This window comes from Scatophagus argus, chromosome 7, assembly GCF_020382885.2.
Source record: "Scatophagus argus isolate fScaArg1 chromosome 7, fScaArg1.pri, whole genome shotgun sequence".
NCBI lineage: Eukaryota > Metazoa > Chordata > Actinopteri > Scatophagidae > Scatophagus > Scatophagus argus.
The window spans coordinates 22044246-22060234 of record NC_058499.1 but is presented as its reverse complement, the minus strand read 5'-3'; the positions used below and the strand labels follow the sequence as shown (position 1 = coordinate 22060234).

The 15989-nt window shown below is 39.4% G+C and overlaps 1 protein-coding gene across 3 annotated transcripts in view; it reads left to right on the top strand.

Moving 5' to 3' along the window:
• Positions 1–15989, top strand: part of spon1b (spondin 1b) — an 82493-nt gene that overhangs the window by 46217 nt on the left and 20287 nt on the right. For all 3 annotated transcript variants that reach the window (XM_046393848.1, XM_046393847.1, XM_046393849.1), the window contains 2 exons: positions 13092–13156; positions 15122–15323. In XM_046393848.1, the coding sequence (XP_046249804.1) occupies positions 13092–13156; positions 15122–15323 (267 nt within the window). The remainder of the gene's footprint in view (positions 1–13091; positions 13157–15121; positions 15324–15989) is intronic.

Here is a 15989-nt window from a genome sequence, read left to right as displayed (position 1 = left end):
TCTCTCTCTCTCTCTCTCTCTCACAGATTGTGTTCTCATCTTTCCATAATGCCCTTTCCTTCTTTTCCTTAGATTCCTGTGCTCTGTGTTATCCTTGCCATTTCATCGTTATTTAACACTTATCAGCCGGATGTTGGGTGATAGGAAGTAATCAGGGTTCCCGTCTCAACCTCAGTGCCTCTGTCATCTCTAACATGAGTGTTGGCATTTACTGCATGACAGCAGCTCAACACCAATTCACATTTCTTTTCATTAGGGGAACCGGAGCCAGTTATATTTTGCGCCAGTCATCCTCTGTGTGATCAGTTGTGTAGAACACACAAAACTAGCCCTGTGGCAATAAAGTTGCCCAGGGTTCCCGAGGGATACTTATGATGGTGAGAACCACAGAACTCAGGCAGAAGTTGTAGTAGTTTGAACTTTAGACTGCGATGTATATATTCCCATCAGTTTAATCAAGTATTGTACAGAAGTACAGTTTTCAGGTACTTGTACTTTACTTGAGTATTTCCATTTTCTGCTATTTTATATTTCCACTCCACTACAATATGGAGATACATACACTGTATATAGGTATTGGGACACACCTCTTTATTACTGGATTTAGGTGTGGTATGGGGCTGTTTTTCAGGCGTTGGGCTCGGCCCCTTACTTCCAGTGAAGGGAAATCTTAATGCTTCAGCATACCAAGACATTTTGGACAATGCTATGCTTCCAACTTTGTGCCAACAGTTTGTTGAAGGCCCTTTTCTATTCCAGCATGACTGTGTCCCAGTGCACAAAGCAAAGTCCATAAAGACATGGCTGGATGAGTTTGGTGTGGAAGAACTTGACTGGTCCACACAGAGTCCTGACCTCAACCCCATCCAACACCTTTGGGACGAACTGGAACAGAGATTGTGATTCAGGCCTTTTGGTCCAACATCAGTGTCTGACCTCACAAATGTTCGGCTGCATAAATGGGCAAAAACAGAAACAAAAATCTTGTGGAAAAGAAAGTCCCTGATGATGTAATGGTCCATAGTCCCAATACTTTCTCTATATGCTGCATCTGCTTTTTACTCCACTACATTTATTTGATAACTTCAGAGTCAGGTTATTCAGTGTTGATAGGCTTTTACTCATGCAACCAGTCAGATAATTGTGAGCAGGATACTGAGTGAGAGAGCAAATGCAGACATTAGTGTAAATTAATCAAGTTTAAATTGCAGTAGTGTAAATTAATAAAAATTTTTATTTTTTTTTTTATCATTTTAGCAGTCACTCAGAAAAAAAACAAAACAAAACATTAGTCTGTCACCTAGATATTCATAACGATATTTAGTGCTCACCTGCACACCAATGAAATTATCTTTATTGATATTGCCACTCTGTACCAAAAATTTATACTGCATAGGAGGTTTTGTCACTACACACTTACACTTATTACAAATTTTACCAAATCTGTAAGCAACACAAAAATATATATTAAATAAATGAAAGGGAATATCAGTGCAGTTTTACGTAAAGGATCTGAGCACTTGAAACATGTGACATGTTTTAAGTCTCCAAGGCAAGGCTCATAAAGGATCATTTTTCATGCAGTGGGTTACATGGTGCAAGCCATTTCAGAATTTTCCCGTTGCTGCTATAAGCCTTATGAAAGTTTAATGAGCAGGAAAAACCTGTTAATGTATTCTTTGTTGGAAAACTCTGGAGCTGCTGCAACCGAACAGAGACGAGCACAAAGACACGCAGTGTTAAGAGCTTCTCTCTCCAAGTCCTCTGCTGTTCGGTCTGTCTGGTCATAAACATCATCCCATGACAGGTCACACAGGCCAGAATCCATCTGGCCTAACTGTGTTACAAATATTTTCTGCTGCAGTCTCTCTTGTTTCTGTGGCCTTTAAGCATCCCCTCTAGTCCACCTTTTCCATTTAACAGTTTCCCCTGGCGGCTGTGAGACCTGCCCGCCCAGACTCTTTTTCAGGCAGACTTGTCCTCCCTCTGTGTTTTTTTTCCAAGTGGTCATAAACAAAAATCCCTGTGAGCGGTTACTTTATTCCCGCGACAGGGCCGAGGGCATGGAATTCATCACTCTCTTTGACTGAGTTACACCTCGGCTTAGCTCAAGGTCAAAGCAATTACTGGACTTTCACTCCCACTGTGACCTCCTGCATCTCCCTTTTCTCTGCTCTCCTCTCCTCTCCACAAAACTCAGCTTCTCATACTCTCCCCTGGCCATGCTTCCTTTGCCCCCCCCCCACACACACACATACACACACACACACACACACACACCCCACCACACCACCACCCTACGTGGTCTTTCTCTCTGACACCCATAGCTACTTGTGCTTTTTGTTTTTCTTTGCCGTTCTTTTCTTTTTTCAACTTTGCGACCTTACTTGCCTCTCCTTCCTGCCTCCATGGTGCCTTTCTTGTTGACACATGTTGCTCACAGAAATTGCTCATTTTTTTCTTTTTCTTGTGAAAAAATGGAAGTAAAAGTGTAGACGTTGTTTTAAAGTCATAGTGTCATAAAGTCATAGTGATGACCTTGTCTGTTGCTGGATTGCTTTCCAACAGCAGTAGGTCTGCTACAGTGACTTAATGTCCTGGGCATTAAGTCCCTGATTTGATATCAGAGATAGACCCCAGCTGGCTGGTTTGATTGGAGAGAGCAAAGTGGGGTTTCCAGATGCTTCATTTCACAGACTCGGTGGTGGCCTTAGATGGAGTTTGCAGCTCTGACCAGCTTCACCACAATGAGTCAGTATCATTAGGGTCCAAACTGAACAGTTTGTTTAAGTGTTGTTTTTGAGTAGGAACTTATCATTGATCCCAGCTTGTTAACTAGCTCACCTTTGGCAATGCTGTCCTGTGTCAGACCTCACTTTACTAATACACTGATTTGTGGGTTCCATAGTAAAGATGCTTAAGACCCCTACCTGAATGCAAGTACTTTTTATGTACAACATGTGGAACACTATTTCTTAAAGGCAAGACACAAGCACCAAAGGAACAATAAGGAATAATCCAGGCAGTGTGGCTATTCAACAATAAAGAGTAACTCACCTTTGATAATTTATCACTCATTAAACTGGACGCAATCTCTGAGATCATTTTACATTCAGACCCAAGGTGGATTTCTAGTAGCTGCAGTAGATACGCGTGGGTTCCGCTGCAGCTGATGTGTGCCTCCCAAAGGGAGAGAGAGTGAGCCATCCCAAATGTTTTGTAACGTTTTTCAAAAACATAACTTACTCTTATATTTTATTCTATATTATAGATATTGTAGTCACTGTCTTAAAACAAACATTAACACTAACACCAACTGATATAAACACTGATGAGTCACATTGTGCTCACTATATCCATGACACAGATAAATGAGAATTAATAAACTCATACACTATGCATAGAAATGGCCATTTACAATGTATTATATGCTATAATTACAATAGTTATGAATATATACAGTGAATACATTTATGGAAAATCTTCAGGGGGCAGCAAAATCAGAGGATTTAGTAGAAAACAGTGTACAGAGCCATTTTAATACAGTCATCAATACTGTTTCTTTGGTTGGCATTTTTTACACCTTTTTTTATCTATTGTGGTATACTACAATATAGCATATAATGAAAATGCCAGAGGCAATTTCAAAATCATCACCTCAACTGCGAGAGGCAAGGAACCCGTTCTCAGTTGAGCATATAATGGCCTTTGCTTTCTTCTCAAATTACAGCCAAGGAAAAGTTCAAGACTGCAGTATCTGCTGCCTTCAATAGAAGAGGCTACATTCAAAACCTTGGTAAAAATGACAGGATCTTTCATTTCCCAAATGACCAAATAATTGAGTCAATAGATGGAAAGGAGAGTGGACAGGACAAGAAGCCACCTAATGATACAAGACCGTCATTATATTCACACTAAATTATACAAAGGAACAAAATTATCCACCCTCTTCTCTTCTCTTCTCTTCTCTTCTCTTCTCTTCTCTTCTCTTCTCTTCTCTTCTCTTCTCTTCTCTTCTCTTCTCTTCTCTTCTCTTCTCTTCTCTTCTCTTCTCTTCTCTTCTCTTCTCTTCTCTTCTCTTCTCTTCTCTACACCCTTCGGAAGATCTCAGTGATATTGATGTTTCAGATTTAAACCCGAGTGCCTGGTCCAAAAGCCTTCGAGGTGTCTTGGATGAGTGCCTGCAGTCTGCTGGATAGCAGTCTGTAAAACGTCATCTCCTTTTCTAGATCCACTTCAAACGCAAATTTAAAAGGCTTTCTGCTGAAGCTTCCGCATTTCTTCTATAGCAGAACCTTAGTTTTCAAAAGTGCTTTCATATCAGATGATTTATTTTCATTGTAATGACAACATCTAATTTCTTATATCAGCTAGAAAGAATTTTTTCTAGAGTTTTCTCATCCGTCATAACATGTTTTTACATTACATGATGACTGAAAATGACTTCTTTGCTCATTCAGTAAAGTCATCCATTTTCTACTACCTCAAAGTTGAAAGGCCTGATAAACAAATCAGCAAGTTATACCTGCAAGTACACCATATCAGCCCTTTAAAATGGGATGATCTGTGGTTGTTCTTTTACTCATATTTTTCTCACGTACATACAAAATAGGTCGGTACCACATAGTTCTGGGCCTGATGTATTCACAATCTAAAAACCTCATTGTTCAGCCATTATTAATTGCAGCCGTTTGGTTCTTTGTAACAAACAGAGAGGTTGATCAAAACAGAGCATGACAGTGATCTATGCTGATTAATGTGACAGTGTTTCCTCAGGTGAATGTGTCACATATTACACCTGACACTGGTGTGATGGATTACCAAGCCCTCAGGTTATAATATCGTGGAGGAAATACACACAGAGATACACACACACTAACAAAATCATCTTGTCACAGAAACACAGAGAAAAGTGAAAAAAGGGTGCGCATACGGTATTGTGGCTGCAGCACCGATAACCTCCACCAACAGAAAGCATAAGTAATCCAGATGTGCATGTCAAGAAAAGCAGTGTCATGTAATGTGTGTCTAACATGAGCTGTTCAACATGAACACAACCAATTGCCAAATTTACATGAGAGATTTCTCTTTTGTTATGCCCCACTCATTGGTTTGAAGCAGGCTGGACCAACACAGTGTACCTCCTGACACCCTTCAGGATTTAGCAACATGACAGTTGTGAGTTGTTGCCTTAGGCTGTTATGCCACTGTCAATCAAGTTTGATTAATCCAAACCCACCACCCCCTTCATTCTGATGAAGCAGGTTAGCTTTATTAGTTTTTGGCTGTTTAACTTTTATTAAATAATAACTTCCTCATTTTTTTCTGAACTGTTCTGAAACATCTTGGACACCTTTTTTTAAGTTTTATTGTCCCATACTCAATCCACATTTAACCCATGCTAAGGACTAGGCTTGACTTTCCAGAGCTCTAAGTAATCGATGAAGAACTTGATGGCTTGCTCCCTCCATGTCTATGCTCCCTGCTGATGCATTCCCTGCTTGCACTTTCTACAAATCTTCTAGTGCTTGTTCTAAAGCCATGAAAAATATGTCAGATTTGAAAAGATTTTAAGGCAGGAATTCTTCTACACAAACACCGCACTTTAAAACAGCCTTTTTTTGGTATTGCATTGGCATTTGGCATTGCTGCAATCATTACAGTTGGAAACGTAGTTGTAAAGTGTCATAAAAACTCATTTGTAATTTGGCCTGTGGTACTGCATTGCTTTGAACATTGGAGCTTAAAATGTGTGTTTAATGTGATGTATTAAAATTTTACACAAATTACTGAAATATGAGCTATGTTGAGCTAAATTGAAATGGGAATGAACATGCTCATATTGCCAGGGGCCAGAGTGTAGAATTATCAAGTTATTACTATAATTAGAAACATCTGAAATGCCAAGCCTTTCACTGAGTTAATCAGATACCTTGAAGTGAAAAAAAAAAAAAACATATTAAAAGTTAAATTATTAATATTGAATTGTGATTTGCAACTAGCAAGCCTTCAGGGGGAAAAGATATAGGCTTTGTTTATTTCAAATCTGTTTGTGGTTTTGCTGTAGAGGAACAAAGGTTGTTATTTTGTACAGTACAATTATAGCTGCTAGCTTCAGGGAGAAGTAAATTACAATGTAATTGGACAGATGATACAGCGTGGCTCTTCATATCCATGTCACAGGTGGTTGATAAATAACCTGCTGAGCTGAAATTGTTGTGTGACAAATGATCAAAGACATGTTGCTAAATGAGGGGAATTAGAATTTATTTCCGCAAGAGCAGATTGTTTCATCATGTTGTCACCTTCAGGTAAAACTTTGTGTGTGTGTTCTCAGTGTGGCATGACATGTAAGTGCTGACATGTGTGAGTGGATATGTATGTTTGTGTGTGTTTTGACCTAAGCTGTAAATTTTATCTGATGGAGTTACAACATAGTGTCCCGGTCATCCATCTGTTCCACAGCCCCTATGCAATTGTAATTGCATTAGTGCGGTGTTGATTTTTTATTAGACACTTTTCCCTGTGTCCCCAGGCTCATTTTCCTTTATTAAACTGAGTCTGAGAAGACAATGCAAAGCCTCACGCCGCCACACGGAGAGTCCCTCCAGGCAAAACTTCATTCCAAAGTGAGCAAATGATAAGTCTGCAGAACTGACACCATTGAGGGCATTTGCGAAGGAGTGGTGCAGACCGCCTTTGAGTCTGCCTCTGTCCTGTTCATACAAGTGTGTTTCTATTCGGCTGTCAAAAAAACATATTACAAAGGGAATGCTTATACTATGCAAATAGATAATCTTTCTAATTCAGTAAAGTTAATGTTTAATGTTGTTTAAATCTATTCCTCCATGTAAACATAAAAAGAAATATAATTTTGAAACAGTGCAATCAGAGATAGACCAATTGTCAGCCTAAATGATTATCTGATCCAATTTTCAGCCTTGGTTCAACTGCTGTTAAAATAAATTCATTTAAAAATAACTGTTATACCACATACAGTGGTGGTCAAAAGTTTACATACACTTGTAAAGAACATAATGTCATGGCTGTCTTGAGTTTCCAGTTATTTCAACAACTCTGATTTTTCTCTGATATAGTGATTGGAACAGATCCTTCTTTGTCACAAAAAACATTCATGAAGTTTGATTCTTTTATGACTTTATTATGGGTAAACTGAAAATGTGACGAAATCAGCTGGGTCAAAAATATACATACAGCAATGCTAATATTTGGTTACATGTCCTTTGGCCATTTTTACTTCAATTAGGCGCTTTTGGTAGCCATCCACAAGCTTCTGGCAAGTTTCTGGTTGAATCTTTGACCACTCCTCTTGACAGAATTGGTGCAGTTCAGTGAAATTTGTTGGCTTTCTGACATGGACTTGTTTCTTCAGCATTATCCACATGTTCTCAATGGGATTTAAGTCAGGACTTTGGGAAGGCCATTCTAAAACCTTAATTCTAGCCTGATTTAGCCATTCCATTACCACTTTTGATGTGTGTTTGGGGTCATTGTCCTGTTGGAACACCCAACTGCGCCCAAGACCCAACCTTCGGGCTGATGACTTCAGGTTTTCTTGAAGAATTTGAAGGTAATCCTCCTTCTTCATTGTCCCATTGACTCTCTGTAAAGCACCAGTTCCATTGGCAGCAAAACAGGCCCACAGCATAATACTACCACCACCGTGCTTGATGGTAGGCATGGTGTTCTTGGGGTTAAAGGCCTCACCTTTTCTCCTCCACACATATTGCTGGGCATTGTGGCCAAACAGCTCAATTTTTGTTTCATCTGACCACAGAACTTTCCTCCAGAAGGTCTTATCTTTGTCCATGTGATCAGCAGCAAACTTTAGTCGAGCCTTAAGGTGCCGCTTTTGGAGCAAGGGCTTCCTTCTTGCACGGCAACCTCTCAGTCCATGGCGATGCAAAACACGCTTGACTGTGGACACTGACACCTGTGTTCCAGCAGCTTCTAATTCTTGGCAGATCTGCTTTTTGGTGCTCCTGGGTTGACTCTTCACCCTCCTGACCAGTTTTCTCTCAGCAGCAGGTGACAGCTTGCGTTTTCTTCCTGATCGTGGCAGTGACAAAACAGTGCCATGCACTTTATACTTACAAACAATTGTTTGCACTGTTGCTCTTGGAACCTGCAGCTGCTTTGAAATGGCTCCAAGTGACTTTCCTGACTTGTTCAAGTCAATGATTCTCTTTTTCAAATCTGTGCTGAGCTCCTTTGACTTTCCCATTGTAGCGTTTGTGGGTGTTTTTATCCAATGAGCCCTTTTTAAATGGCCTCAGAGAAGTCACCAGCTGTAGTCACTCATAATCACTCACAAGAAGTTAAGAGGTCATGCTATGAAGCTCATGTCATTGACACAACTTTCTAAGTCTCCAAAATTGCTCATTCATGTTGCTGTATGTATATTTTTGACCCAGCTGATTTCGTCACATTTTCAGTTTACCCATAATAAAGTCATAAAAGAATCAAACTTCATGAATGTTTTTTGTGACAAAGAAGGATCTGTTCCAATCACTATATCAGAGAAAAATCAGAGTTGTTGAAATAACTGGAAACTCAAGACAGCCATGACATTATGTTCTTTACAAGTGTATGTAAACTTTTGACCACCACTGTATATATTTCGTATAATAATCTGATAATAATCTACACAATAACTGGTCACTTAATTTATCAAATAAATGTAATAAGTAAGAAGTGCAGTAAGTTCAACAAAACCAAAATGTAGTGGAGTGGAAGTGTTATTGTACATTCCATCACTGGTTAATCTTATTTTTGATACTAACATTTTTACAGCTAATGAAAATCATTGACGTTGGAAATAGTAGCTAAAAAGCCGTATTTTGTACAGTAACAATGGGTCCGATTATTATGTATCACGAGAAGGAGTTGCTGGTAACTGCCTTATGTTGCTGCACTGTCAAAATATCTGTCCAGATTGTTCAACAAAGCAAGATTCAGGTTTTAGCCCAAACCATTCAACACAGATCTCAGATGTCTGGTACACCCTGAAACAGGAACCATCCAGAAGAAGGCTGGAGTGTGACAGCTGTTGGGAATGTTGCATATGTGTGACAGCAAGGACCCTGGACAAGGGACTGAATGAATGCACAGAAACATCCAACACTAAATGCCACCTTACTGTGTATCTTCATATATGAACACTTATTTTTATGTGACCAATGATCCATACTTCACATATATAGCTGAACAAACACCATATTCTAATAAAGGCTGTGAGATGTGGCGGAATGAAAAGAGCTTGTAAATGGATCTTTATTTCAGTCACTGCTTATCTCATAATATTTTTATTGGCAGTTGAATAAGCTGCAATTTTTTTTTTTTTTTTTAATCAAAGGGAAAAGTATTTTATGAGCTTCTCCTTTTTCCGTTCGTCTTTTAATTTGATAAATTTTTATTTGCAACATCATGCACATTAAAGCCCAGGTGCTGATTAGGTCAGTTTTCATCTCTGCTTTGATATTTGTCCATCTTCTCTGCTTCACTCTCTATGTCTCTGTCTGTTACCCTGTCAGCCAGATGGTCCAGATATAGATTTTTTATTGCTGTCATAGCTCAGTCACAGCCTGGACAGCAGTGCTCAGGCCTTCACCTTAACACCATGTACCTGTGTGTTGGCCAGCAGTGTCACTTATTAATCTTTGCAATTTCTCTGGAAGATTGTTCCCGGGCTTCTGCTCTTCCCTCTTCACTTTTACTGCGGTCACACCTGCTGCTGTCTGATATAACAAGAAGAATAGCAGTCACGCGAGTAAGACTAAGAGTCTCAGACCCGTTCAGACCCTCAACGTTCAGCTGCAAATAAACATGCATGACCTGAAGCGAAGTGAAGAGAGTGCAGTCAATGATTATTTTCATTAAATTAAATCTATAAATGTCTTTACTCATGTGGTTCAGCACTTTGGTCCAGACGGAAATATCTTAACTATTAGATGGCTCATGAAATATGGTACATAACCTCATGGTCCTTACATAAGAGAACGAAAGACAGGGAGGAGGTATATTGGAAGGAAAAGAGGAAGGGAAGGATAGATAGAACAAGTTGGGGGAGAGGAGTAGTGTTATCATGTGAGGAATTACAGATTAAATATAATGAATGTAAAGTTATACTACATGGATGATTGTCTGTGTGAGCCTCTCCTGCTCTTTTACAATCTCTCTCCTGTTTCAAATTATAAATCTCTCCTTCCATTAAGTGCATTCTTGTTGTTTCCTCCCTCTCCGCTGTGTCGCCTTTGTTCTGACTCATTCCTATTCTCATGCTTTCTTCTGCTGTCTTCTTTCTAACTTTTTCCTTCCTTCTCTTGCTCTTATTATTTTAGCCTTTTATTCCTGTCTTTTTCCTGTCTCATTCTTTTCACTATATCACCTTCCTTGTCCCACCCTCTCCTCTTTCTACTTAAAACTCAGTATTGTCATTTGTCTTCTTTTATTTTCTTCTCCTCTATAAGACTTCTCCTCCTCTTTTCTGTCCATAACTGACTAGCTTTTTGAACTCCACCCACCTCTCCTTCTGTTCCACACTTTCTCTTCTCCTTGAAAACATTCATGAAAATGTAATGTGCATTTAAACACTGGTAAATCACAGTCATTTTGTGCCATTACAATAATTACTGTAAACAAACAAGACCATTACAGGAAGATTTGCATCTCCTACTGGCCTCCACAAAACATTTTGTATTGCGTGATACTGGCTGAGGGCTGCTACAAAATGTGCAGGACTCTTTTAGAGGAACAGAATTTTTCTTTTTTTCTTTCTCCTAAATTGAGCCAAAGCATTGACAGTTTGTGGTAATGGCTGATAGAGGGAGTGAAAGAATGATGGAAAAATTACCTTCTACATGTTTATCTTGAAAGAGGGAAACATGTAATTACTGGCTTCCTTTCATTCGAGCTGCTACAGTGGGAAAAACATGAACAGAGTGTGCAAAAAGTCATCCTGTGATTTGAGTATGTAGTGCATTCATATTGGAAAAATGATGAGTAAATACTGTAAAAAATAAATTAATAATTTTCAAAATAAAGAGTTTTTCATGCAGTTGGTGACAAACCACCACATTCTGAACATTTTGTTAGCATAAAAGTGCAAACTTAACCTAAACTACTCAGCCCATCTCCAGATTTCATCAAACGTGGTATAAAAGATAGGCACGAAGCTTAAATAAACGTTTCAGCTGTATAGATTATATGCAAGTAGAAGTACAGGGCAAAGTTTTGGTGAGCAGGCATGTGGAAAACAAAGAAGATATTTGTCGGATGTGAAATGTTGTGAAAATATGATGTGAAAAAGAGATGATTAACTTGTTTGTAATCCAGGATTTAAAATTCACTCATCCTGATTAATGAGACTGTCACTCCACTGATTCTAGAGATTATTTTTCTCAGTATCTCAGTTCTTATAGTAAGTCAGTTAAAATAAGTTTAGGAAAAAGCACTCACTGATCATCCCTAGAAGTGTTGAAGTGCGATCCGACCACCAAACAACGCAATCCTAATTGACATACATGTTCTATAGTCATAGCTTTGTTAAAATGTTGATGTCCATATATTCATGCCTTGCAAATTTTACTGCCTTTTATGGAACTGAGATAAAGTTCTTCACAAACACAAGACACTGACCTGCTCAAGGGCTCAACTGGACATTACCCTGACTTTGTGCTCAGGAACTGGTAGGGTAAAGTGGGGTTTAAGTCCAGACCAACTGATCTGGACAGCTGTGTTCACTCATACAGCTCCTTCATGTAATGTTTAGATAAGGTCAGGGCTGAAGTGCATGTGGGAAAGGGACTTAAGTAAGGCCTTTGACACTGTTAAAGGTATGGGACTTTAATGTGACATCATGAGCAGAGATTTGAGAAAATATCTCTTCACAAGATAATCCAATGATTACATTTCCAAACCGGTTCAGAGTACCGGTTCCCGGTTCATCTTTGTTTTTGCCACATAAGCCATCGCTGATGCAGGTGGAAGCATAAATTATCAGTAACTCCACTTGTCATGATAGCCATCCATTAATTACTCATTGGTTCTTCTGTGTGTCTTGATTCTATGCCAGCTTCTATGTGTCTACCCCACTGGCTGGCTATATTCATATACATATCTGTGAGTGTGTCTCTGTGGCTGTGTGTGTGTGTGTGTGTGTGTGTGTGTGTGTGTTTATTTGTGTGTCTGAGAGAGGATGGAGTGAGGTCTGAGGCCAGAGAGGCCACAGAGCCCCAGGCTGCTCTGAAGAGAAGATGGACACTGACTTGTAAACTTGTTTTCATCCACACAAACACACACACACAAGTAAACACACTCCCAGCCACCCACCGACACACACATAGTAACACAAACGTGTTTTCTCCACACCACCCCAGGGAAGAGAGGGGGCTTTCGGGGTGACTGTGGAACCTTCAGTCATCCAGAAAAAAGATTTTTTTTTTTTTTTTGGCATATCCCAAACTGAAGCTGTTGTTGTGTGTTTGTGTGAGTGTATTTGTCAGCGAATGTGTGTGACAGTTTCGAACACAAAGACAGAAAGATGGGAAAGCGGAGAAAACACAATAAAGGCTTTTATGAAACCAGAAAGGGCACATATGGAGTTTCCAATTCCGTTCTAATCAACTGCTGTGCCACTCTAAATCCATCACTTGTCTCCCAGCTTTTGGCTGAGTAATTACGTCTGATGCATTATGATAGATAATGTGTTGTGCAGTCCATGAAGTGGCCGTAATACTACAGAGAGTGGTGGCAGTGCGTAGTGAGGTTCCCTTCTAGAATAACAGATGTCTATTATAAAGCAGCACAGAGCGGTTTTGTCCTGATAAGACACACTTGTCCAGGCTCTTAAGCCTTTGAAAAGTCGAATACACTTTGCTGTCCTTGGATGAGAGTACTCACCCTCAGTCATGTCAATTTGTCAATTTTGGCCTTTTCTTTGTCAATGTTTCTTCTTTCTCCCTTTATCGTGATCCATTTACTGACAAATTGCTTCTTGTATCTCTCTCTCTCTTTCTCTCTCTCTCTCTCTCTCTCTCTCTCTCTCTCTCTCTCTCTCTCTCTCTCCACAGGGAGATGAGGTAATGACTGTCATTAAAACTAAGGCTCAGTGGCCGGCATGGCAGCCGCTCAACCTGTGAGTATCATTCAGTGTCCATTTCGCTAAAGAGAAGAGGCTGTGATGTGAGAGATATGATTGAAAGAATCAAAATCAAAAAGAAAATCAGCTAATGTCAAACAGGAAGGTTAATGTTGAACAGCAAGCCAGATTTATTTATGCATCCATGCAGTTTGTTTTGACTTATTTGATCATATATTACATTAGAGTTCTCCAAGGAGCATGATTTTATTTCTGCACCTGCAAAAGTTGATAAGGCAGTAATAAGCTCACAGGCAGTAAAATGGCTTCGAGCTAATATTGTTTTTCAACACTTTATACACTACACAATTTCCTACAGTACTCTGTGACTCAGCGAGTGTTAAAATAAAATGAATGAAATGTAACATTTAATAGGATTTTCTGGATTCTCTAATGACGTTAGCAAGCTAGGCTAACTGTACTGTGATGTTTGAGTGAAATAAATAGCACAGGTTTTCTACGCTCTCCCAAATGTTGGGTGTTCAGAGGGCCTGGACAATTGCTAACAGTTACAGAATTAGCACTGTGCACTTGTTCAAAAAATATTTCTTCTATTGCTATCAGGAGGCAATATGGGACTATGATGTGCTACAGTCATCAGCATAACGTTTAATGTTGTCATGGGATTCACCCACCCCGAGGAGTGAAGCGTAGTCATAGCTTCCACAATTTGTCCAATTTTTATGGATTTTCGACATATTTTGGTCTGACGGTCAACCTAAAAACGAGGCTGATTTTTTTCGTTCATGAAAAGTCTGTTTTGGAGTCCCACGAGCACTGTGTCATTTTTTTTAATCAGGAACTGAATGAGTGTTCCTTAAAGCAAGATTAGTCGTTTTTTTTTTTCTAAAGCATAGAAATAATTAGTTTGGCTTGAAGTAAACAAAGTTATACAAAATTCTTGCTCAGTGATCTGAAAATTACATTAGAAGTACCACAGCTACAGCACAACATGAGACACATGTTTTATTTTTTTGTTACAGAATTCTTTAACAATGTCACCTTTCCATGAGTCACCTAATCTAGTATGGGCATCTTCATTATTATCAAATCCTTAATTAACAGGATGAGTGCAATATTGAAAAGTTGGGAAAATGTACAACTTCTGACATTCGACAACTATTGTATTGTTTTATGGCTCCTTTTATGCATCTATTAAAAGCCAAGCTAACTGAATTGTTACACACTCTGGCATCCTGTGCATTAGTTCAAGAGCAATTAGAAACTTATCGCAATTCTAGCCCTCAGCCCTGCATGAGCACACACACAGACACACACAAACACACACACTAATGTACTGTATCTTTCACCAAACATCTGTTTAATTACCCCTCCTAGCGTTGTCTGTCATTTGCGATATATTGTGCCATTATTATTTTTACTAATGAGAACATTCACACACATGCATGCTCACCCACACAGTCACACACTCACTGGGAGTGTGAAATGTTAGCTCATTTTGTTCAATTTTGCATGCAGAGTTGTCAAGTTAGGGTAGTTGTGTTTGCGCTTATGTCTTGATTAAGACATTATAATTAAGATACCAAGGACTTTACTGAGGGTTTTTTGTAAATAAACTTTATATTACCCTTTTATTATCTTCAAAATGTACATATTTTTAAACTTTCCCTGGCTTTTATAAATTCTGAGAGAACAGGTAATTATCTAAATTATTTTCTGCCACTAACTGGATATTTCAGACCTTCTGTTATCCAGCAATTAGCAGATTTTCATTCGGGTCAGAGGTCATAACATGAAGATTGGCCATTTTGCAAGTAATTAACTAAAAACTGTAATAACGCAGTGTTGAGATATAGGAAAATGTTTCTCCTTAGGTGGTGGCATATGCTTAAGGCTGTCTCATTAAAATAATATTTAAAAGGAGGATTTATTTAGCTGGATAAGTGTTTTTATTTGGTTGTTTTGTTATTTTTTCTTTACCTTGCCCATCCCTGTTGCTAGGCGAGCAGCTCCATCAGCAGAGTTTTCTGTGGACCGGAACCGTCACCTGATGTCCTTCCTCACCATGCTTGGGCCCAGTCCAGACTGGAATGTGGGACTGTCAGGAGAAGACCTCTGTACCAAGGACTGTGGCTGGGTCCAGAGACTGGTGACGGACCTCATCCCCTGGGATGCAGGCACTGATAATGGTGTCACGTATGAGGTAATCTATCCTAATTTTGCTGGTTACTTCATATGTACATTGGCAGTGGCAACATCCAGTAGAGGGTTTGTCTGGGTCCAGACCTGTGAATCATGACACGAAACAGCTGTTTCTCAGTTGAAAGAGCAATCACTTCAATGGGCACTGTGGATGGACTAATAATTAGCCCATCAGCGCCACAGGCAGGACTGACAAGCTGTAAGCTGGAACCAAGGACAAGTAATGACTGCCACAGACAAGTTAGACACTGCTATCAAGGCAGTTTTAAGTTGATTAATAGTACCAATAACTATGAAATCTACACAGCCATCTGTTTTGAAACCATTAGTTTCAAAGGGAGATGTTTTTGCGCTCTCCCCATACATTGGTCTCGAGTGACTGGTTAGGGAAAATTAAATTCCCCTTCCACACAGAAACTGGTTCAAGTGGAGGCAACGCCAGACTGAAGATAGAAATGGAGTATAAGGAGTCGCAGACAGAGGGTTGAGGGTTGTGGCTATGTCACAATCTACAACAGGTGTTGTCATCATGGATGACCCCTGGCCAACTGATTGTAATGAAACAGAGACAACATAGGGGTGTCCTAGTGGCACCAAAAAAATCTGTAAGGAAGAAATGATATGTAACAACATAAATGATGAGGTTTTGTAGACTTTAAGAGTAAAA